At 38.6% G+C, this 24142-nt stretch overlaps 1 protein-coding gene across 1 annotated transcript in view; it reads left to right on the top strand.

Moving 5' to 3' along the window:
* LOC116420766 (immunoglobulin alpha-2 heavy chain-like) overlaps positions 1-23116 on the top strand; it is a 60033-nt gene extending 36917 nt beyond the window's left edge. The window contains exons 3-6 of the mRNA XM_031947705.1: positions 17213-17566; positions 18156-18419; positions 18793-18837; positions 22828-23116. Coding sequence (XP_031803565.1) covers positions 17213-17566; positions 18156-18419; positions 18793-18837; positions 22828-22934 — 770 coding nt within the window. The 3' untranslated portion in view covers positions 22935-23116. The remainder of the gene's footprint in view (positions 1-17212; positions 17567-18155; positions 18420-18792; positions 18838-22827) is intronic.
* Positions 23117-24142: the final 1026 nt, after the last annotated feature.

Raw genomic sequence — 24142 nt, 5'->3', positions numbered from 1 at the left:
AGAGAACTAAAATGATATCACTATGTTAGGACTGAGCAGACCAATATGAACTTGGAATATTTTACCACAGATAAATCCATATGAACATTTAGGGTGTATTTTAAGATTTGTACATCTCATGTTACTTTTGAATTATTTCAATTTGTAATGCCGGAGAAACTGAGGCAGGAGAGAGATTAGAGAGTTTTCAATAGTTTATTAATTGGAGAGTATAATTGACTGGACAGGACTCTCGTCTCAAATTATCCAGGCAGACAGAGATAAAGATATACTGGGACCAAGGAATCCATGTTGGTCCCAGGGCTGTCATCTCAAAGAATGAAGCAGCCCCGAATAAGAGCGGCCTCTTCCTTTAAATAACCCTAGAGACAAAGACCTCCCCCCCAAAAAAGCAGGAAGGCTTCTGTCAGGTTGGGGGGAGACCATAATTCCTAAAAGCTCAGAGACAGGATGTCTGAATACCCAGAGATAAAGATGTCAGTGAGGTATCTTGGAATATTTTAGAGGGGTATTGTAAATTCTTGAGGACAGGGGAGGGTCAGGAGTTCTGCTCTCTTGTTTATCTTGCTAGCAATATATAACCTCAGAGTAAACGGTCCCCAGTATTAATGGACTAGAGTGGGTTTTTACGACTAAGGGGATTTAACAGAACAGCTAAGGAAAGTGAGACAAAGGAAACTAGTTCAGGGGAAACCAAGTCAGAACAGTTAAAGAGAACTGTGGCATAACAAATTCTGCTTTGCTCATAGAGCACAGTGTCATCTCTGATAGGAGCACACCATTCTAGGCAGTCCTGTGGCTGTGTCTCCCATGCCCCACAATCAGTTTCAAAGTTATTAAGAGAGACTTTGAGAGTGTCCTTATATTGATTTTTCTGTCTACTATGTGAGGGTTTGTAGTGTATCTTTTCCATAAAATATTCTTTTTTGGCAAGTGTACATCTGGTAATTGTACACTCAAACAATGTGGCCAGCCTAACAGAGTTGTGCTCTCTGTAATTGAGTTTGAATGCTTGGCAGTTTATTTTGAGTGTCTGGTATCTTATTCTGCCAGGTGATGTTCAGAATCTTCCTAAGAAAATTCAAATGGAAGCAATTTAGTTTCCTGGCACAACATTGGTACACTGTCCCATGTTTCACAGGCATACTCCAATGAGGTTAGCAAAATGATTCTGTAGACTTTCAGTTTGGTAATCAGTCTAATACTTCTCTCTCACACTTTCTTTTGGAACCTCCCAAAACACCACGTTAGCTTTGGTAATATACACATCAACCTCATTTTCAATGTGTACTTCCCTGGAAAGTGTGCTGCTAAGATATTCAAAATTCCCCATTAAAGATGGTTCCACATATATGGTGGTGGTGCTGGCTGATGGAGCTCCTATGATTTCTTGGTATTAATCATTAGGCCCAAATGAAAACAAACAGCAGAGAATCAATCAATATTTTGTTACGTCTCAGCTTCAGTGGCTACATTGAATGTATAATCTTCCTCAAACAAAAAAATCAGGCCCCAAGACCCCACTTCACTTTAGTTTTAGCTTATTATCTTTTCAAGTTGAAGAATCTCTTACTTGTGTGGTTGCAGACCTTGATGCTGTGTTCTTCCTCATTGAAGGTGTTTGACAATATGACTGAAAACATCATGAATTGGAGCAAGTACAGAGTCTTGTTTCACTCTATTAGTAATTAGGAAAGCATGAGAGCATTATTCATTACCCAGATCCCAGGCAAGCATGCCATCATGAAATTAATGTATGATAGTGATGAACTTTTCTGGCAACCAGATTTTGACATAATTTACCATAAGCCCTTACAACGGACAGTATCAGAAGCCTTGGTCAGTTCTACAAACTTTGTATATATAATTCTGTTCTGGAATTTTTCCTGGAGTTGCTGGGTAGCAAACACCACACCAGTTTTTCCTTTGCCCTTTCTGAAGCCACATTGGTTCTTAGGTAGATGACTATCTTCCAAGTGAAGAATTAAGAAAGACTCTGGCAACAATTTTGCCAGCAATGACTAAAATAGAGATCTTCCCATCCCTCTCCCCCGCACTATTATTGTCATAGAACACAATCTGTTCCTCTTACCTTTATAGAGATGGAATATGAAGGCACACAAACTCCTGGGGGATAACCTCCTCTTGCCATCATAACTCAGAAAATTTCAGTCAGTTTTTGAAGGTGCAATGGACCCTCCCTCCCCGCCCCCATTTTAAATGTCAGGTGGAATAAAATCAGTACCAGATGCTTTGTCACATAACTTAAGTAACTTAATGGCATTCAAAACCTCTACTTCAGTTGGAACTTCAAGTTTGGGGAGGATTGACTTCAATCTGAGGTATATGGTCAATGACTTCAACGTTGATTGATTCTGGTCTGTCAAGAACACTATAGAAGTGTTCAGCCCATCTCTCTCCAATTTCTGTTTCTGAGGATTTAATCCAGAAGTGTTTGCACTTCACACAGGTTAATTCCTGGTCCAGGGGCTTTTTTCAAATCTTCTTGGATTCAGGAGGACCCCTGTCCTGCCCCAGGTCTTCTTGATTTTTCAACGTCTATGTTTGCCCTATTGTTCTATTTGTAGGGGAAACCTGGAAAGCTTGAAATTTAGCAACCTACTCTTCTATCTTTCCAGATCCTTCCCTCCAGCTCACCTCTCTAGAATTATGTCATTATCACTAAGCAATCAGCACTCAGTAGTTGAGATGCACCCTAAATCTTTGCAATCTAAGTAGCATTCAGGGCATCAAATAGCCTTCAGGGCATCAAAAGGCACATTAGGTTGTTAATATCTGTATAAAATTGGATTTTATCTGTGGTTTTAGTAAAACAAGAATCCTACATCTCTCTAAGCTTTACTTTTACTTTATTTTGATATAATTAAATGCTGCCTTCTTAGAAATGAATGAACTATTATGCTGATATACTCTGTGGAGTTCTCATTTTTCATTTAGCAACTTTTGAATTTGACAAAAGGGAAAAACCACAAGAGAAAAAAACCAGAAAAAAGAAGTAAGCATAGCATGTGTTGACTTTGATTCAATCTCCACAGTTCTTTTTGGATGCAAATGGTGTTTTATCCAAAGTTTATTGGGATTGCTTTGGATAACTGAACCACTGAGAAGAACCAAGTCTTTCATAGTTGATCATTACACAATCTTCCTGTAAATATGTACAATATATTCCTGGTTCTGCTTGTTCCACGCAGCATCGGTTCATGTAAATCTTTCCAGGTCTTTCTAAAATCAACTTGTTCATCATTTTTATAGAACAATAACATTCCATTCCCTTCATGAATTACAACTTATTCAATTGATGAGCATCTATTCATTTTCCAGTTCTTTGCTACTACAAAAAGAGTTGCTACAAACATTTTGTGCATGTGGATTCTTTTCCCTTCTTTATGATTTCCTTGGGATATGGACCCAGTAATGGCACTTCTGGATCAAAGGGTATGCACAGTTTTATAGCCCTTTGGTCATAGTTGCAAATTGTTCTCCACAATGGTTGGATCATTTCACAACTCCACCAACATTGCATTATTATTTATAATTTTATACCAACTAGCAATTCCCCTAAGCCAAAAGAACCATAAAGGTCATCAGGATGACTCTAGGTAACACAGATAGGCCCATCCAACTCTTCATGCTACAGGAGATTATGTTGTCCTATTGATGGGGTGAACTCTGTATGACCTGAGTGAGCTCCATAAATTATGTAAAATCACAGAAACCATGTTGCCTTTGATCTATCTCTCCAAATGGTCTCAGAGTTAGATAAGCTGTGCCATTCAAAAGCAAATCAAGCTCCTATTGATTTGTAAGGAAGTCACACTCCCAGGCAAGATTTCACATTTAATTGAGAATTATCAAACTTCCCCTATGTGTAAGTACACATAAAAGGGATCTTTGAAAAGTGATTATTTGCAGATCTATCTCTCCATCTAGAAAGATATGCCTAAGAGAATTCCTCTTGGAGTCTTTTAATAAAGCCTCCTTTTGCCACAGTCTCTGGAAGTTAGAGAATTCTTTTGCTTCTGAACTTGTGAACTTGGACCTCTGAGCAAAAAGTACCTCATTCATCTCCACCTCATCACAATCAGATTCTGCTATCATATTATACAACAAAGTAGCCACAAAGCCTTTATTTCTTCCTCTGTTTTTCCCTTTGAGAGTAGGGAGGGAAGCAGTGATCAACAGACATCTCTAAAAAGTTTCATCTCACTCGTATAGATAATGCCGAAGGGAATTAAATTCTCTTCCAATCAGCAGGCTAGTAAACCTCATCTACCAAAAATTCACAAAGATCTAAGTTTTGCTTTCACTTTACAGTTTCTCATATACAATAGTTGAAGCCTTGTAGGCATCTGAATGCTGGTATCTTCTTGGCTGTTGTTCTGCTGGGTTCTTCTTAATTCCTCTCTTGCTGCATCATTTACCAAAAGGTTCTGCTTCTCTCTTCCTCCTCATCTCAATCATTTGATCATGTTTCCCTTCCCTCCTTTATCTCCTATTTCTAACAAAGACATAACCCTTCTTTTTTTTTGGGGGGGGGGAGGGGCAAGATTTGCCTCTCTACATGTACTCTAGTTCCCAGTGTTTTCCATTTCCTCCAGCAGATTGCCCTTTATTATTATTCTCACTTTATCCCTATTCTTCAGTTTCTTCTACTGGCTGACTACTTCCCTGATGCCTCCAAACACGCCTAGGTCTTCCCTATCCTTTAAAAAATGCTTACTTGATTTAGTCATTCCTGGTAAATATTGTCCCATTTCTCCCATCCTATTGCCTTTCTGAATCAAACTCCTTGAAAAAGCCATCTCCTCTTGGTTTCTTTCAGTTCCTTAACTCTCATTCACTGCTAAATATATATTTGCTAAATCTTTTGTAACCTCATCATTCAATGGAATTCAATGGCTCTTCGAAGTTACCAGTCACTTAATTGCCATCATTCATTCTTCTTGTCCTTTCCATTGCCTTTGATAGACATAATCATCTACTCCTGCATTTTTTATACTTTCATGTTTTCATGATGCTGCACTTTCTTGGCTCTTTTCCTACCAGTGTGACCCCTCTTTCTTAGTCTCCTTTGCTGAATTTTCATCCAGGTTTTGGTCACTAACTGTTTTCTGAAGCTTTGTCCTGAACCCTCTTCTTTTCTCCTTCCATAATATATCATTTGGTGATTTCATCAGTTCCCAGTTGTATCAATTATCACCTCTAAGCAAATGAGTCTGAGATCTATATAATTTCTCTCCTGAGTTCCACTCCTTTGTCACCATCTTCCTTTTGGACATTTTAAGTTGGATATTTCATAGATATCTAAAACTCAACATGTCCAAAAGAGATTTCATTACCTTTTCCCCAAAACTCTCCCCTCTTCCTTTATTCTCTATTATTGTGGAGAGTAATGACAATGCTCACAACCTTGCTGTGATTCTCTCCTCTTCATTCTCAGTCTTTCTACACTTATTATTGCCATGTATCATCATTTTTACCCCCATAGCTTCTCTCATTTGTATCCCTTTCTCTGTACTCACACAGCTACCATCCTAGTACAGATACCTCACTTCCTTTTACTTTCCTTTAACATTTCCAATAGTTTTTTAAATTGCTCTCTTTATAACAAGTCTTTTTAAATTTCAATCTATTTTCTATTCAGCTACTAAAGTGATTTTCCTAAAGCAAACTTCTGATTATGTTACCCCACCTACAAAGCAGCAAGTATCAAATATGAAGTCTTCTGCTTGGCATATAAACCCCTCCACAACCTGATCCCTTCCTACCTTTCCAATCTTCTTATAATCTTTATAATCTTTACTCACCTCCACATACTCTGTGACCCAGCTACCACTGACCTACTTGTTTCTTGCATATGGTATTCCAACTTCCAACCCCATGCATTTGCATTAACTATTCTCCATGTTTAGAATGCTCTCCTTACCTTTCAATTCTTGTTTTCCTGACTTCTTTCAAAACTCAGCTCAAAACTCATCTTCTGCAGGATACCTTCTTGTTCTCTTCCCTGTTCTTTACCCCACTACTCATATTTTCCCTCTAAGATTAAATTGCATTACTTTGCATATATCTTGCATATGCATAACTATTTCCATGTTGTCTCCTCCTCCATTAGAATGTGAGCTCCCTTAGATCAGAGACAATGTTTTTTCCCCTTCTTTTATATTCCCAGCACGTAGCATAGCTCCTGATACATAATGAAGGCTTATTGATTGATTCTTTAGTTCCCTCAATTGTCCAAATTAGAGCTTCTTGGTACACAGTGATCTGTCTTTCCTTTATGAGGTAAAATAGCTTGCATAATTATAATAGCTAGTGATAATAGCACTTTAAGGTTTCTAAAGTGCTGTACAACTGTTCTCTTATTTGATCTTGATATCAACCCTAGAAGATAGATATTAGTATTATATCCATTTTACTCACAAAATCTAACTTTTGCTAGTTATGAAACCAACAGCTATTATTTAGTCATCTCACACTCTTGAGTTATTTGATTTATTGCTTTGTGAATTTTAATTTCTCAAGTTTGAAACACAATCACAAAAAAATTAGCTGCTGGACCACAATGCCTCTGACTGCATTCTTTTCTCTGTCTTCACATAAGTCCTCTCAGTTCCCTACTGGGTATTCCTAATGGTCTGCATCTATTCTATTTAAAATTATTTTTTCACATATGGAGTTTATGCCCAAAAGTTATTTTTATGCCTCTTAAAATGACCAAATTCACATGTGAAAGGGGCAGCACTTTATATCTTTCTTAAAGTGATTAAATCCTCCTTTTCCTTTATTCAAAAATTCTTTCTTTGACCCTGTCTAAAATGAAATTTTACAATTTGTCCAAAAATCATATTCACATGCAAATTTTATGGTTTTGGCACATAGAAGATTCTTTTTCCCTTTTCACACAATGTGTTTTCATATGAAAAGGACAGCATCATAATTATTTCACAAAATGATTTCTTTTTCATCATGCTGAAATTCATCTTCTATCCTTTTCTGCAAACATACTGCTCACATACAAAAGGAACAAGGCCATACACTCTTATACTCATGGTCTCTCCTTATTCTTTTGGGGAACAAGAGAGCGGGGAGGGATGATACTGGTGATTGTACCAGACACATCAGAGTTATTTCCTTTTGAGAAAGTGCAGTCTCTGTCCTCATGTTCACAGTGGTCATTCTTCACTCTCAGAGTAATAGTATTTTGAGATATGGAGCTCTAGGATCTCATCCTCTGTTTAAATAGCCTTAGAGTAGACCTTCCCAATGGAATTCTGTATGGTACTAGTCACATAGTAGTACTCATGAGATACTTTTTTGTTGTTAGCTGTTCCCCTTTTTACTGTCTTTGTGGTATGTAATTCCTATATTAGAGAGACTTGAAAGATTATGAGGATCAGAGAAGACAATCTTTCATCTTGTGCATATGACCCAGAAATCAGCTATCACCATTTCTAGAAGAGGAGAGGATTTGCCAAACAAGAGAAAGGGAAAGACCAGAAAGTAGAAGAGTGACTTTGGTGAATATTATTCCTAAATGATTCAAGGATGTTAAAGCCTCTAGTTTTCCAAGTGGTGAAGTACCTCAGTACATGGGTTTTCTTTACTCTTATTCTTTCCTACTAGGTTTCTGCCACTGCCTACTCTCCTTATGGACAATAAGTTTATTAGTGGGAGAATTTGGCTCAGGAATATGAGTAGTTTATTGTATATTGATTTTTACTGCATTTGTTTTATATGTCTCATTGTTAAGTAAATGCTTCTCTTGAAGATCTAATGATGTCATTGTGTTAGGCTGATCTTTTGTACTTGAAAGCACACTGGTGAAGGCTTGAGAGTTACAGGAGTGAATGATATATATTCTGCATCATGAAGGATTTTTTCTGGGAACCCAGATCAGCCAACGTGAAGGCATATTGACATGAACAAAATAGCCCAGAGAAAGAAAGTTTGAATGGCTATGCTATGCACATGTTAAACATAATTCATAATAATAGATTTAGACCTGAAAAGGTGCTCAGACATTAATTAATCCAAACTTGTAATTGTACAGATAAAGAAACAGAGGCCTTACCCTACTCTGTATTGTCTAAGTTCCCCTGGGACTGAATCTGGTCCTCGTGAAAGCAGAATTGAACATCTTAGCAGAAAATATTTCAGCCCCCTTGTCCATCAATGTTCTGTTGTACATAATATATAAAAAACAGATACAAAGTAATATCTAAAGGGAGAATAATAGAAACTGGTGGTTGGGGTGAGGAGACTCTGGAAAGGCTACCTGGAAGAAATGGCTCTTGAACTGAACTTTGAAGGAAGCTATAGTTTCTGTGAAGGAGTATAAAAGAGAGAGCATTACAGGCATAGTAGATAAGCTATTTAGTAGCATAGAGATGGCTAGTGGAATGTTGTGTGTGGAGAATAGCAAATAGGTCAGACATTTAAGAGGATTTTGAACCTTCATATTATAAAGCTGCTGAATAACAAGAAAAAATTACTTTTGATGACAGAGAATTCAGTGGAAGAATAAGAAGAGGGTCTTTCTCTATAAGTGAGGCTTGAATCTTTGGAAGGTAGTTTATATGGTATAAAGGTGGAGCACACAGATGTTCTCTTTAAAATCCCCCCCCCTTTTTACCTAAGGATTCCACATCAAAGGACCACAAAACTCTGTGATTGGCATTGTGAGCAGAGTGAAGAGAGAACAGAGAGAGCTGAGGAAGGTGGGGTTTTAGTTGAAATATCAATCATGGTGTAACTGGGATACACAGTAGTGCATCCTAGGAAGATCATATTACAAAAACCAAGACACACAGGTGAATCAGCAACAGTGCTAGAGGCTTCTGGACTTCTTGGCACTGGGAACACCGGGGAGAACTTGGAAGGTCATTGGAGAGGGTCTATGGCAACAGGATGGGAGTCTGGTATACAGTCCAAGTGCAGGACGTGTCAGTGCAGTCCCAGATCCAATCCCAGGGCCTGAACATCAGCAAAGCAGAACTCTGATGACTCAGAACATGATCTTACAGCTACAGTGGAGCAGGAACACTACTAAAAGCTCCAGGGCAGGAAAGAGGACTGCAAAAGGTATTTTGATAATCAAGTGCAAAAGAAAGAGAGAGAGAGAGTAAAAATTAGGGAAAAAATTGAGAATGGTGCAAAAGGAAATGGAAAAAGCTAATGAGGAGAAGAATGCAAAAAAGCAAAATTGGCTAATTAAAAAAGGAGATACAAAAGCTCACTGAAGAAAATAATTCATAAAAAATAGAATTGAACAAAAGAAAGCTAATGACTTCAAAAGGAATCAAGGCACAATAAAGCAAAGTCAAAAAAAAAAGAAAATATTTTTTAAAATGTGAAATATCTAATTGGAAAAATAAATGATCTGGAAAACAGATCTAGGAAAGATCATGTAAAAATTATTGGTTTCCCTGAAAGTCATAATCAAAAAAAGAGCCTGGATATTATCTTTCAAGAAATTATCAAGGAAAACTATCCTAACATTGTAGAATCAGAGGGTAAAATAGAAATTGAGAAAATCCACCAATCACCTCCTGAAAGAGATCCCCAAATGAAAACTCCTGGGAATATTATAGCCAAATTCCAGAATTCCCAGGACAAGGAAAAAATAGTGCAAGCATACAGAAAGAAACAATTCAAATATAGTGGAGCCACAATCAGGATAATATAAGATTTAGCAGCTTCTGCTTTAAAGAACTGGAGGACTTGGAATATTATTTTCCAGAGAACAAGGGAACCAGAATTACAGCCAAAAATCACCTACTCAGCAAAACTGAGTATATTACTTCTGAAGAAAACGTGGTCATTCAGTGAATTAGAGGAATTTTCATCTTGTTGCCACAGAACCTCTCCAGTAATCTTCTGTTAAGGGAGAGGTCAATTTTCCGAGACCCTCCATAGCTGTGAATCATAGCATCTGAAGGAGTTGCAGGGCAGTCTTTGCTGACACAGGTGTTGCAGACTGTGAATGAAATAAATTGGGAGCATGGGAAGAAGAAAGAGGTCAGACAATGCAATGGCCTCTCAGTCAGAGAGGTCAGAGAAAAGCAATGGCCTCTTAGTCTTCTTGTATCATCCTCTCACAAGAGGAAATCCATTCTGTCGGTCTGGGTTGGATCTCCAGCAACTACTGTCTGGTGGCTCCTGTGTATTCCAACAGCCTTCCAAGTCCTCCCCATATGTTCCCAGGGCCCAAAGGTTCAGAAGTCTTTAGCGCTATTGCTGATTCAGAGGTCCCACCTCATTGATGATGGGATCTAACTAAGGCTGGGACTGGGACCAGAACAGGTGGGGATTGGGGATGGGGTGGAGGCCAGGGCTTGGTCCAAGGCTGCACTGGTGCAGCCTGTGTTAGGATTGTGCACTGGGCTCCAACCCTGATTCCACAGACCTTTTTTGCTGACTTTCTATATCCTCTTTGGTGTCTCTGGGCTGAAAGGTCTAGAAGCCAACAGTACTGGGGCTGATTCAGAAATGGAGCTGGGGCCAGGATTAAGGCTGAGCCTATGCAGGATGGGACTTGACCCAGGACTGCATATGGACCCCTACCTTGGTGTCACAGACCTTTCTTGATGACTTTCTAAATTCTTTTCAGCTGAAAAATGTTCTAGTCTGTCTTTTGGGATGTTCTGGTACTCAAATTTGTTTAGAGTCATTATTGAAAGAAATTTGGAATGGTTTAGGGAGAGGTTGGGCGAGTTCCTGCCTTTACTCCGCCATCTTGGCTCTGACACATTTTTCAAGCTTTATTGTTAACATTTTTTTCTTAGTCTAGAAATTAATAAAACAATAAATCCTGTTCTGATTTGTAGCATTTGCCAATTTCTACATTATAAATATGCTGAAAATTCAGTTGATTTTCATGAACCAGTTTGAGCTGGCTTAAGCACAGACCTCAGCTTCCCCTACTATTAAATCCCAGTGACTAGCATCTTGTCAATTTAATCAGTGGACATCAATTCCTTTTATAAAGGTATATTTATTTGGAACATACAATAAACAGAAAAATACAGACATTTTCTTTTAATATTTTGGGAGTACATTTCTTCCTAAATTACCTCTGTCTGTGGGAGAGTAGGCCCATTCTTATTAAAATTTTTTTTCAAGTAATAAAACTCTATTTTCTTTCTTTCCTGCATCCTTCTTTGGTTTCCAGCCAGCTTTAAGTGAAAGGGAACCCATTATAAATTTATATTTAAATTCATAGAGCTGTAATTTCTCAACTGGATGTTCTACTTGGGAACTTGTATTGATTTCTCAATCATGTCATAGGAAGCTCATTATCGTGATAAATTTATCATTCTAAAAGATCTTATCAGCCTTGGTGATTTCATCATTACCCCTTGCCCCTCTGATTAGTGAGGGTGGGGTCATATACTCCAAACTTCCATATATAAAAGAACCCATTTCATATATCTCCCCCTTTCTCAACTGACTATACTATTTTTATGACCTCTCTGAGACATTTTTCCAGCATGTACCTGTGTCAGGCTCCTTGATTACCACTTCTTTTTTTCTCTCTCTCCTTTTCAGCTTTATTTTGTATGTTGTCTTTCCCTATTAGATTGTAAGAATCTTGAGGGCAGGGACTGTCTTTTTTTTTTTTTTCTTTTTTTCTTTTCTTTTTTAAAACATTGGTATTCCCAGTGCTTAGCACAGTGCCTGGCAGGAAGTAGGCATTTAGTAATAATCTTTATTGATTGATTGATTAATTGATGAAAAGTGATGTTTTCCCAAAGCAATTTGGTTGGATTTCATCAGCTGAAAACAGCGGCTATAATTAAAGCTGTATCAGCACAACACAGAGAGCTTGTAGTCACTATAATTTAGCACACTACAGTTGAAAGATGTTTTGGAAGAGTTGAGCCCTGAAGATGGCAGCAGGAAGCAAAACCTCACAAAGATGAAATGTAAATTAAAGCAATTATGAATTTCTACCACACACACATCAGATTATTAAAGATTACCAAAAACTTGAAAATGACAAATATTAGAGGGGCTGTGAAAAAACAATCATGCTGATTAGTTTGGTGAAGCTATGAATTAATTAGTCTAGAGATAATGGAACACAGTTAAGAACTATGTCCAAAGAGTTACTAAGTTGTGCATATTTTTTGACTCACAATAGGACTTCTATGTTTGTATCTTAAAAATACCAAAGAAATCCTAGAGAATCAATTAAAAAACTATTAGAAATAATCCACAACTTTTACATGGTTGCAGGAGACAAAATAAATCCACATAAATCATCAGTATTTTTATATATCACTAACAAAATCCAATAGCAAGAGATACAAAGAGAAATTCCATTTAAAATGACTGTTGATAATATAAAATATTTGGGAATCTCTCTGCCAAGGGAAAGTCAGGAACTATATGAGCAAAACTACAAAACTCTTGGATAGGTCAAGTGAATATAATAAAGATGACAATACTCCCTAAATAATTATTTATTTAGTGCTATACCATTCAAACTCCCAAGAAACTATTTTACTGACCTAGGAAAAATAACAACAAAATTCATCTGGAAGAAATAAAAGGTCAAAAATTTCAAAGAAGAGAAAAATAAATGAAGGTGGCCTAGCTATACCAGATCTAAAACTATATTATAAAGCAGCAGTCATCAAAACCATTTGGTACTGGCTAAGAGAAGTTGATCAGTGGAATAGGTTAGGTTCACAGAACAAAATAATTAATGACTATAACAATCTAGTATTTGATAAACCCAAAGGCTTTAGCTTTTGGGATAAGAATTCACTATTTGACAAAAATTTCTGAGAAAACTGGGAATTAGTATGGCAGAAAGAAGGCATAGACCCACACCTAATACCATATACCAAAATTAGGTCAAAATGGGTTCATGATCAAGACATAAAGAATGATATAAACAAACCAGAAGAACCTAGGATAGTTTATCTTTCAGATTTGTGGAAGAAGAAGGAATTTGTGACCAAAAAGAACTAGAGATCATTATTGATCATAAAATAGATAATTTTGATTATATAAAGTTAAAAAGGTTTTGTATAAACAAAACTAATACAGACAAGATTAGAAGGGAAGCAATAAACTGGGAAAACATTTTTACATCCAAAGGATCTCATAAAAGTCTCATTTCTAAAATATATAGAGAACTGATTCAAATTTATAATAGTTCAAGTCATTCTCCAATTGATAAATGGTCAAAGGATATGAACAGACAATTTTCACTTGAAGAAATTGAAACTATTTGTAGCCACATGAAAAGATGCTCCAAATCACTATTGATGAGAGAAATGCAAATTAAGACAACTCTGAGATACCACTACACACCTGTAAGATTGACTAAGACGATAGTAAATGATAATGACTAATGTTGGAGGGGATGTGGGAAAACTGGGATCCTGATACATTGTTGGTGGAGTTGTGAATCGACTGAACCATTCTGGAGAGCAGTTTGAAACTATGCTCAAAAAGTTATCAAACTGTGCATATTCTTTGATACAGCAGTGTTTCTACTGGGATTATATCCCAAAGCGATCTCAAAGGAGGGAAATGGACCCATGTGTGCAAAAGTGTTTGTGGCAGCCCTCTTTGTAGTGGCAAGAAACTGGAAAATGAGTGGATGCCCATCAATTAAAGAATGGTTGAATAAATTATGGTATATAAATGCTATGGAATACTATTTTTCTGTAAGAAATGACCAGCAGGATGATTTCAGAGAAGCTTAGAGAAACTTACATGAACTGATGCTAAGTGAAATGAACAGAACCAGGAGATCATCATGCATAGCAACAATAAGACTATATGACAATCAATTTTGATGGACCCGGCTCTCTTCCACATTGAGGTGATTTAAACCAGTGCCACTTGTTCAGTGATGAAGAGAGCCATTTACACCCAGAGAGAGAACTGTGGGAACAGAGTATGGAACACAATACAGCATTCTCACTCTCTCTATTGTTATTTGCTTGCATTTTGTTTTCTTTCTCAGTTTTTTTCTCCCTTCTTGATCTGATTTTTCTTGTGCAGCAAGATAACTGTATAAATAAATATATATACATATATTGGATTTCACATGTATTTCAACATATTTAACATGTATTGGACTACCTGTCAGTTAGGGGACGAAGTGGGGGAAGGAACAGAAAATTTGGAACAAAAGGTTTTGCAAGGGTCAGTGTTGGAAAAATTACCCATGTATATTCTTTGTAAATAAAAAGCTTTAATAATAAAAAAAAAATAGAAAACTATCAAAGAAAAAAAAAGGATCCATATATACAAAAATATTTATAGCAGCTCTTTTTTAAAATAAGAAATTGGCCATCACTGGAGAATGGCTGGGAAAAATGATGATGTATGAATGTGATGGAAGACTGTTGTGCTACAAGAAATAATAAAAGGAACTGGTTCAGAGGATCCAGGGAAGACATATGAGCTCATGCAAAGTGAAAGAGCAGAATCAAGAGTCAACAAGCCAAGTCAACAAGCATTTATTTAACATAGTAAGTGAGCCAGGAACTATGCAAAGTATTAAGAATATAAGTCCAAACAACAACAAAACATTCTCTCCCGTCAAAGAGCTTGTATTCTAATGGAAGAAGACAATATAGGTAATACATCAAAGGAGCACAATAGCATGAAAACTGAAAAGTGTGTGTGTCTTTGTGTGTGCATGCCTGTGTGCCCACACACAAGTGGAGATATTTGAGAGACTCAGGAGTGAAGTTCAGAGAGAAATAGAGATATGGCTGGATGGACACTTTCTCAAAATGGAGGTTTTGGGAGGAACTGCCTGATAGGTGGAAGGGACTTCAAGAATGGAGGTGAGAAGGTGAGAAGGCTTTGGATAAAGTGGACTTCCAGGGTGAGGGGGCCAAAAGGGAGAAAGACAAACAACTTTAAAAGACTTAAGAATTCCAGTCAAAGAATATGGATGATAAAGTATGTCACTCACCTTGGGACAGAAAGTTGACAGACTCAGAATGTCTGCACTCTTTTTGTTTTTTCCTGTAAATGGACAATGTAGGTATTTGTTTTACTTGACTTTGAATATATATTACAGAAATTTTGTCACTGGGGTCTCTCCATGACATAATCTCTGAGAAACAGATACTGTCAGAAAGGTCAAAGAAGAAATCAAAGTGGCTGGACCTTCATTTTGGTTCAAGTTTTTAATAGGATTGATCAACTCAAGTCCCATGAAACATATCAGAAAATAATCAGCTCAAAAACTCCCAAACTTCTTGAGAGAATTGGTCACCTCAAATAATACCCATGAGAGTCACTTTAAATATCCCTCAAGGTCCAAGAAAGATTGCTCAACAAGGTAGGATCCAAAATAGATAAAGCTCGGTCCTCTTTGGGGAACCACAGCTGGATCTTGAGGGACCCAAAATTCTGCTCTTGGTTCTTATTTGTTCTGCAACCAGACACTAGGTTAATCTCCTGTACTTTCCTTTCAATTGTTCATTCTTCTTTGGTGATTCCATATAGGAACACAGTTAGATGGGGTAGTGGATAGAGTGCAGGGCCTGGAGTCAGGAAGACTGAGTTCAAATTTTGCCTCAAATACTTTTTTTTTTTTTTTTAAATTTAATAGCCTTTTATTTACAGGATATATGCATGGGTAACTTTACAGCATTAACAATTGCCAAACCTCTTGTTCCAATTTTTCACCTCTTACCCTCCCACCCCCTCCCCTAGATGGCAGGATGACCAGTAGATGTTAAGTACATTAAAATATAAATTAGATACACAATAAGTATACATGACCAAAACGTTATTTTGCTGTACAAAAAGAATCAGACTCTGAAATATTGTACAATTAGCTTGTGAAGGAAATCAAAAATGCAGGTGAGCATAAATATAGGGATTGGGAATTCAATGTAATGGTTTTTAGTCATCTCCCAGAGTTCTTTCTCTGTTGCCTCAAATACTTACTAGCTATATAACTGTAAGTTATCTAACCTCTTCTGTATCAGTTATGTCAGTTGTACAATGGATATAATAACAAAAAGATTGTCATGAGATTGTGCTGAGAATGAAATGAAATAGTATTTATAAAATGTTTTGCAAGCTTCAAAATTTTATTTAACAATTTGTTGTTAATTAGTTATTATTACTTTATTATGTGATAGGGATGGAGCATTCCAACTCTCACTGTTAGCTGGTAGGAGGCAAAGAACAGAAATTTAAGTGGACATTTCTAGAATCAAGTAGATAGCTGTTCTGTCTATATAGCAAAGACTAACCCTTTCAAAATTACTGACTTGCCTGAGTCTTTTCAAGAGGGTGATCTTAGAGGACCTTTTGAGACTTAAGACTTGTTTTTGGTTGGAATCCACTAGGTACTTCCCCATTTCTCTAGAACCTCCTGAGCTTGTTAGATATCCCATAAACCTGACCCTGCATGTCTTTGTCACTAGTTTCCTGTATCCTTCCTCTGCCCCTCCTTTATTCCACTTCCTGCCACCTCCAAGTGCCCTCCCCAACCTGCACCCAAGAATGAAGAGTTTAGGTTGCTTCTTGTGTCACAGTGAGATAGATGGGATGATTTTGGGCCAGGAACAGAAGTGTCTGTGTTTCCACGTAAGTTTCTATATTTCTATCAGGAGTCAGAAGTGTTGAGCAAGGGAATATCATCATTTAGACCCTCTGAGAGCAAATATAATAGGTTGGTACCTTTGGGATTCTGGATATGCTTTTTGGTAGCAGGGTTGTGGGGGGAACCTGGGACTGGGCTGATAGCTCATTAAGTAAATCACTTCTCATGCTCAGCCTTCTCCCCTAATACTTCCTTTCTCTAAGAATTTTGTAACTTTTGAAGTTGTATTTCTTACCCTCCTGACCATGGGTACTTCACTTTCCAATCCTAAGGATCTCTGAGAATCTGGGACACTAAGAAAACTTGCCTATCCTTACCTCTGAAACTGAGGAAAAACTTTGACCTCTGGCATTTCCTAAATCTTGCCACTGATCATGCTCTAGTTTTCTTGAAATGCTGGGAGTCATATAAATGACTAAAGAGAAATGAGTCCTAAACTAAGTGTCTAGAATTGGGGTGGCCGTGGGTAGGAAATGTCCAGGAAAGAATGGAATTTAAAAGGTTTAAGGAATCAAGATCTTTACTCTCAGGAGGCAGAAAGGTTGTATTGTCCCTACTTAATGCTAATCCCGTCATTTTTGCCTTATGCAGGGGATAAGATCCAGTTGAAGGAATTAGGAGGAGGTCCCTACCCACGCAGCCTGACCTTGCGCCTCAAATGCCTAACCTCTGGCTTCCAATTCAAGACAAGTGTATTAGGCTGGTACCTTTGGGACCCTGGACTTCCCCCTCGGTGGCTATCCAGCCTTGACCATACATCCTCAAAAACCAATGAACATCGTATAATCTCCTCCAGGGAGGACAACAGCAGCCAGATTTTCCTTCAGATTAAAGGCCTGGGCCTTGGGGACTCTGGCCATTATCACTGTGCAAGGAGGGTGGGTGATGGAAGTGACACAGACAAGCTTGTCTTTGGCCCTGGGACAGATGTGACTGTGGAGCCTGGTGAGTGCCTCCTCTGTCCCAGCCCCAACCCTGGGATTGACTCCAGGTCCTATAGTCAATCAGTGCTGGTGATCAGATCAGAACCAGGGTCCCCCATTTTTCAGACCTCTCTTTTGACTACAAAGCTGTGTGACAAAACAGAACTAGTATACCTTCTCTGAGCAGTAATTCTGGTTATGGACTGTGGTAGGTCACTGAAGGGATTTGAGTCCATGGAGTTGGGATATCCATGTGTGAAATCCTAAGATCCCTGACAGCCCCAGTGACAGTCAAGAGTAGGGAGTCTTGGGAGAAAAAAGGAGCTGTGGTCTGGGGGAGGGGGGGGGGCACCACGGGCACACAATCTAGGTTCATAAAAGTTGGGCTGAGGCAAGGGCTGGCATCTGTTTTTCACAATTATTTGGGCTCATGAGTTTTTGTCCCATAGAAGGGGCCAGACCTGGGCTGAGAGGGGGCCGGGAAGTGGGTGAGGTTTGCTTTTCACATTTATTTGTTCTCATGTGCCTGCCCATAACCGAGTCTGTTGCAGGCTGGCAGGATTACCTTGTAGAGACCACCTGAATGACAGGAAGCCATGGTTTGATTGCAGGACCTCGGGCTCCTCTGTCACCCAATGTGTTCCTGATGAGGAGTCAGGATGCTGTGGCCTGCTTGATCAGTGACTTCTATCCCAAGGAACTCCATGTGTCCCTGGCCTCCCCTAAGGCTTCAGTCTCAGCCCAGGCCCTCACTGTGACGCCCACAGCTCATGGCACCTATAGCGCCATCCAGATTGGCAGGGTTGGTGAGAATGACTCAGTAACCTGCTCAGTGCAGCACCTTGGGAAAGAGACCCTTGTGTCCTTCCAGGCAGGTATGAGCAGTCCCTGCCTGGGGATGTGAGGGGGTACCAAGAAGGGGCATCTTGTGCTTTGGAAGTATTTTATGGATCATTGAGGGACAGAAGCAGGAAATAGGGAGAAATATTGTAGTGAAGAGGGGCTCCCTGGATAGTGGTTGTGGGTTGGACCAAAGAGTTCTTGTGTAGGAAGTTTCATTCTAGACCATTAAAATATTCTAGGTTTTCCTTACTGAGAGAGGGGACTCTATAAGTTGGGATGGGATTCCTAGAATAATGGGGGGGCATGTGGTAAGGTTGGCTAATGAGGAATATCCTAACTCAGAGAGGGAAGTCCTGGGCTCAGTGGATCCTAAGACTATGCCTGATGATATCATTCTGTCCTCAGACCTTGTGAAGTTGCAACCATCTCATCCTGATCAGGAGTTTACAGGTGAGTTAAAGGCAAAAGGGTAGAAATAATGAAATTAATTCTAAACAATTTGATCAAAAGTGAGACCATTCAATCCAGCCTGATAGTATCTGTAACTCCCTTTGTGATGACGTGATACTCCAGGGTTCCTTATGGCCATGGTCATGGCCCAGGACATAGAATATTGTATAAATAATCTAAATTTAGAGTGTGCAGAATGACTCAGTGTGGGTGATGATTCAGGACCTGAGGATGAGACTTGCAGACATGTGAAGATCTAAAATTCAGGAAACATTCCAGTCTAAAGTTTATTCTTGTTCTCATTGGCCTTCTCAGCTGCTTTGGTTTCACTTTTCTCTCTCTAGATCTAGCCTGGGTCCCCTAATGTTTTCCTGACTTCTACCCTAAAATCCTTTGGTTTCCTCCCCTTTCTCCATTTCTGGACTATAGGTCTTCATCATAGGTAATCCCCACCTTTTCCCTTTTCTACTCCTAGTTTTGTGATGCTAAATTTCAGTGAAGAAAATCAGCAAATGTGGGTTGTGTGTGTCTGGTATTATTTCTTCCTGCCTCCTTCAGCACCATGCTCCAGGTGCCATCCTCCCCTTTCTCTCATGTATTTTCAAGATCTGTCTCAACATTGGCTCCTTCCTTCTGCCTATAAACAAGCTTGTCTTTCCCATCCTCTTTATTTTTATTGTCCATTCAGCTTACAACTCATCTCTACTTCTTCAGTGCTAAAATTCTACTAGAAGTTATTTGTAACCATTGCCTCTGCTAACTCACTTCTCACTATCTCCTGAAATCTGAACATCTGGCTTCCATTCCTAATCCTTGTATTCAAGAGTTTCTCTCAATAACTTCCCCTATCCACAAAATCCACTACGTTTTTTCAATCTTAACCTCCTTGATCTATTTGAAACTTTTGTCACAGTTTATTGTGTATAATTGAATCACCCTCTCCTCCATTGTCCTTCAGATACCACTCTATATTTCTGTTCCTCCTCCTTTCTAACATTTGTCTTTATCCCTTTATTTTCACTATTATATTAGCTCATTATCACCCTAAAGACCACTGTGATACTTTCATAGATCTTTCCACTTGTATTCTCTCTTCTACTTCTTTCAAGCTCTAGTCTGTCAATTCTTCACTCAAAATTTTTCAATGGCTTTTTTTTCTCTAAGATAATGTTCATTCTCCTTTTTTTTTTTTTTTTTTTTTTTTTGTTTCTGGCATTTGAGAACCTTCACCATCTGATACCATCTTTATCTCATTCTAATCTTTGCATTATGCTCTAAGCAAACTGACCACTAAACACTCCACATGCCTCTACTTTGCATTTTCTCAAGTTGGGACCATGGACCCCTTAGTGTCTTCCCATTGTGTTGCTGGATTCTTATCTCTTTAAGCCCAATTTAAAAGCCATTTTAGCATAACACTTGCTCTATCCCCTTGTTTGAAAAAGATCTTCTCCCAGTGAATTTCACATAGGATATCCCTAAGGTATTTATCAAATTATAAAATAAACTATGAATATCTGAGTTGGTGTCTTCCCCCCACCTCCTCTAGAAATTATACACTCTCTAAAGGGAAGGATTGCATCTTATTTAAACATTTTATCTTGCCAACAGTCTAGTGTAATTACTGAATTAAAGTTTAAGAAAATTTAGTTAAATGAACAACTTAAGGGTCTATGATAATTTAAGAACTGAGAAACAATAATTTTAGATTATATGATAGAGCAAAGGTCAGGATACATGGTTTGGTGTTTCTAATATTCCAGGACAAAAAAGATATGATAACTTAGTGGTAAGACTGGGTGATATTCCAAGACTGTGGGAAATGGTGTGCTCAGGACATGGTTTCCTATAGTTCAGATTTGATAAAGAACTCAAGATCCAGTGTGTTTGATAGCTTAAGACTCAAGATACATAAGAATATAGTACTCAGATTGTGTAATGTGCTAGGTCACATTTAAGATTCCAATGGGTGGTTTCTCTAATTGGGAGTCAACAATGAAAGTTTGCTTAGTCTATAAGGACCTATCACTGACACTTCACTAGCTAAACTGATTAATAAGGAGGAAGCTAGGAATGTTTCTGTTACATTTTGTAGGCCCAGAGAACGAATAAATTCACAAAAACAAAAACAATTGTCTTACTATGGTCAAAGCACCAGGAATAAAGTAAAAAAAAAAATGGACAGATCCCTGCTCTCAAGAAATTCACAATCTTATAGGATGGGACGACACATATGGGAGATTTACTGTAAATCAAATAGCTAGGGACCATAGTGCTCAGGGACCAGTGGTAAAACAGATAGTAATTCATCTTTAAGATTATTTCTTTGATAAAACCATATTTGTTTCTGGTGCTGAACCGTTTAATAGTAATAAAGACTCTGGTGTCAAAAATTTCTTTCTCTGCATCTTCAGTAGCTGTAGCTGCTGAGGAACTGAGTGTTGTAGCACTTGCACAATGGGTTCATTTGGTCAATAGTTGGTTGTGATGGTGGCATGGGATCAATGTTGTCTGGTATATGTTGCCCCCTGTTTCTCTCTTGGAGTGCCCCATTGCTTCAGCTAGACTTGATGAGGTTCGGTGCAGGGCAGAGAATTGTGGGAACCCCTTCTGGTCGGCACAGTGGTTCTTCATGAAGGAATTCACGAACCTGAAAAGTTAGACTGGCAAAAAGAAGTTTATTGTTGGCTTTGAGAAGTCAGCCTTTGCTAGGAAGACTGACTTCCTCAGTGGCAAGGTCCCAACAGAGATAAAGTTCCTAGCAGAGAAATCTTGGCAGAGAGAGATAAGCAAGGGATGTAGAGAAATCCTGGCAGAAAGATAAGAAGAGGTGTTAACACTGAGGAGAGGGAGTCTCTTCATAGCGGGCAGGGAGGTCCTCAGAGGCAGCTATGCCACAAAAGGTCCCTTGGCCTGACATGATTCCTGTTTTTGGCCCTCTGCAAGGTCCTGTTAGGGAAATGGAGGCTGACATTGAGAAGAGAATGCCTTCTCAGCGGGCAGGGTCCTGGAAGCAGAGCAAGCTGCTTTGGATTCTGCCAGGTCCTGACAGAGAAGTAGGTGAGAGAGATAAAGGGGTTAATGCTGAAAAGAGAATGTCTTCTCAGCGGGCAGGGGGTCCTTGTAAGTAGCTATGCCAAGGAGAGACAGAAATTCCTTGGCATGGCATATTCCTACTTTGTCCTTCTGTAAAGAATTGAGTGAACAGTAACTTATTTTATCTTGAGTGGGGGCTGGGGGCAGTTTGAGTTGAAATTAGACCAAGATCTTCAAATTGAATAGTTTCAATGGAATGAGATTACTGCCCCCAGGTCTAGATTTCCACTAAAATGGGACAGTTTACTGGGAGTGGTTCTGAACCAATTTTCAGCTCAATAGAGGTCAATAGAAATCTAGATCTCCAGCTAAATGAGACCACTTAAGTTCAAGCTAAGTAGGAGTGGTCCTGGACTCAACTAACCCACCAAGATAACAGAATGAAACTACTTTGTCTTGATTACCTAGGGCAGGTCTTTTGCAGAGGCAAGAATTCAAGGAAAATTTCTCAAGAGTTCCTCCCAAAGTTGGAACAGTATAGGGTTCCCCCATCAGACTGACTTTCCTATCCTGTAAGATATGATGTCTGGTCCCTTCTTCATAGCTTTCCTAGGCTGTTTTCCACAAGATCCACTAGCAGTGGATAGGCTAGAAGCAGGGTCAGTGATCTGGGAGGTGCTACCATTCTTGGAGCTCTTGGACTTATCTGCTATTGCTGGCATCTTGTCAGTAGGTTATGTGAAAGATGGTAGATCCCATCTCCATAGGTGCTGATACCTTAAATGATGGTATTAGGGGCAGGGATAAAAGCAAGATTAATGGAATGTGACTGGCACTGCTATTCCCTGGCTCTTGGACTCAGGGTACAGGTGGAAATGGTGATCAATATGAGTGGCATTTTGGCCTGCTGGCTCTGCTCCTGACTTTGATTCTTACATTTGTCTCTTAAAACAGAACTCATGCAGAGGAATAAGCTACTCTTCATTGTCCTGAACCTGAGACTACTGTTTATGAAGATTGTAGCCATTAGTGTCCTGTTCACGATAGTTTTGATCTTCTGAGGTGGTGATTTAATCTCACCCTTTCTTCTCCTACAGCTCTTCTCTTTTGATTCCATTAATTCTTTTCTCCTACCTGTTCTCTTATGCTTCCATTCTTCCCTCATCCTTTATAAGTTTGTGGATAAATTTCAGGAGGTTTTTTTTTTTTTTTAATTTATTTTAAAAACATTCCGATAGCTGCATTTCTGTATAACTGGTTTCCTTTTAAATCTTATGTTTTTTATTTTATGCATTTAAAAATATTGTTCTGACAAGGGGCCTTTAGGTTTCACCAGACTATCAAAAGGCCATGACAGAAAAAATGTTAAGAACACTTATAGCAATTTGGACATTATAAGCTGTAGTTTCATGTGCAATTCTCTCTCTTTGTTTCTCTGTATTCCCCCAAGTTATGGAAATTACTGTTTTATTTCTTAAGTTCGAAATGAAAAGAAACAAAACCCTTGTCTTTGACTCTTTCATTATAGGAATACTGTAATATTCCTAAAGCCAGACTTTAGGATCATTGTCAGACAGATTGTTAGAACAACAGCAGTCTAAGGTCAGGGAACTTCAGGATTACTGTTATTGTTTCCCCTAGAAGCTATACTCCTTTCATCTTCTGTAGTTACAAAAGAACTTATTCAAACATAAAGTCAGATAGAACTTTTGATGGAAGCAGATAAGGAATAACAAATAAAAGTTTTTATGTCTTCATAATCATCAACTAGATATGCAGTCTAGAGAAGATCCTGACTTGTGATCCATCAATAATTCAGGAACCACAAGACATGTGAGACTTCTGAAAAGTCTCCTGTAATATTCTGGTTGGTTTTCAGGAGGTCCCTGGGGAAGCCTCCTTTGCAATAGAGTAATCACCACAAGAATAGCCAGGTGTTAAAGTCCAACTCCTTTATTATCTCCTTCACAGTCTAGTTTCCTTGCCTGGGGCCCAGGCCAGCTTTCTGGATAGCCTTTCAGACCGGTTTTGGTCTCAGTGGGGAAAGTGCAGGAGGCCAGCCACCACAGTGGTGTGAGATGAAGATGAATGAATCTGGTTCTGATCCTGGCTGAGTTTGTCCCAGGTTATATGCTCTATGCCCCAAGTATAAACCAATCATTATATCACTAGAAAACCATTATTTGTTGTAAGATTATTGCTTATCAATTCCACTGAGTTAACACCTTGTAAGAATCCTTGTTTCAAGTACAAGTGTTCTGGCCCATAA

Source organism: Sarcophilus harrisii, chromosome 1, assembly GCF_902635505.1.
Source record: "Sarcophilus harrisii chromosome 1, mSarHar1.11, whole genome shotgun sequence".
Lineage (NCBI taxonomy): Eukaryota > Metazoa > Chordata > Mammalia > Dasyuromorphia > Dasyuridae > Sarcophilus > Sarcophilus harrisii.
The sequence above is the reverse complement of the archived record's forward strand: the minus strand, read 5'-3'. Positions and strand labels throughout refer to the sequence as shown.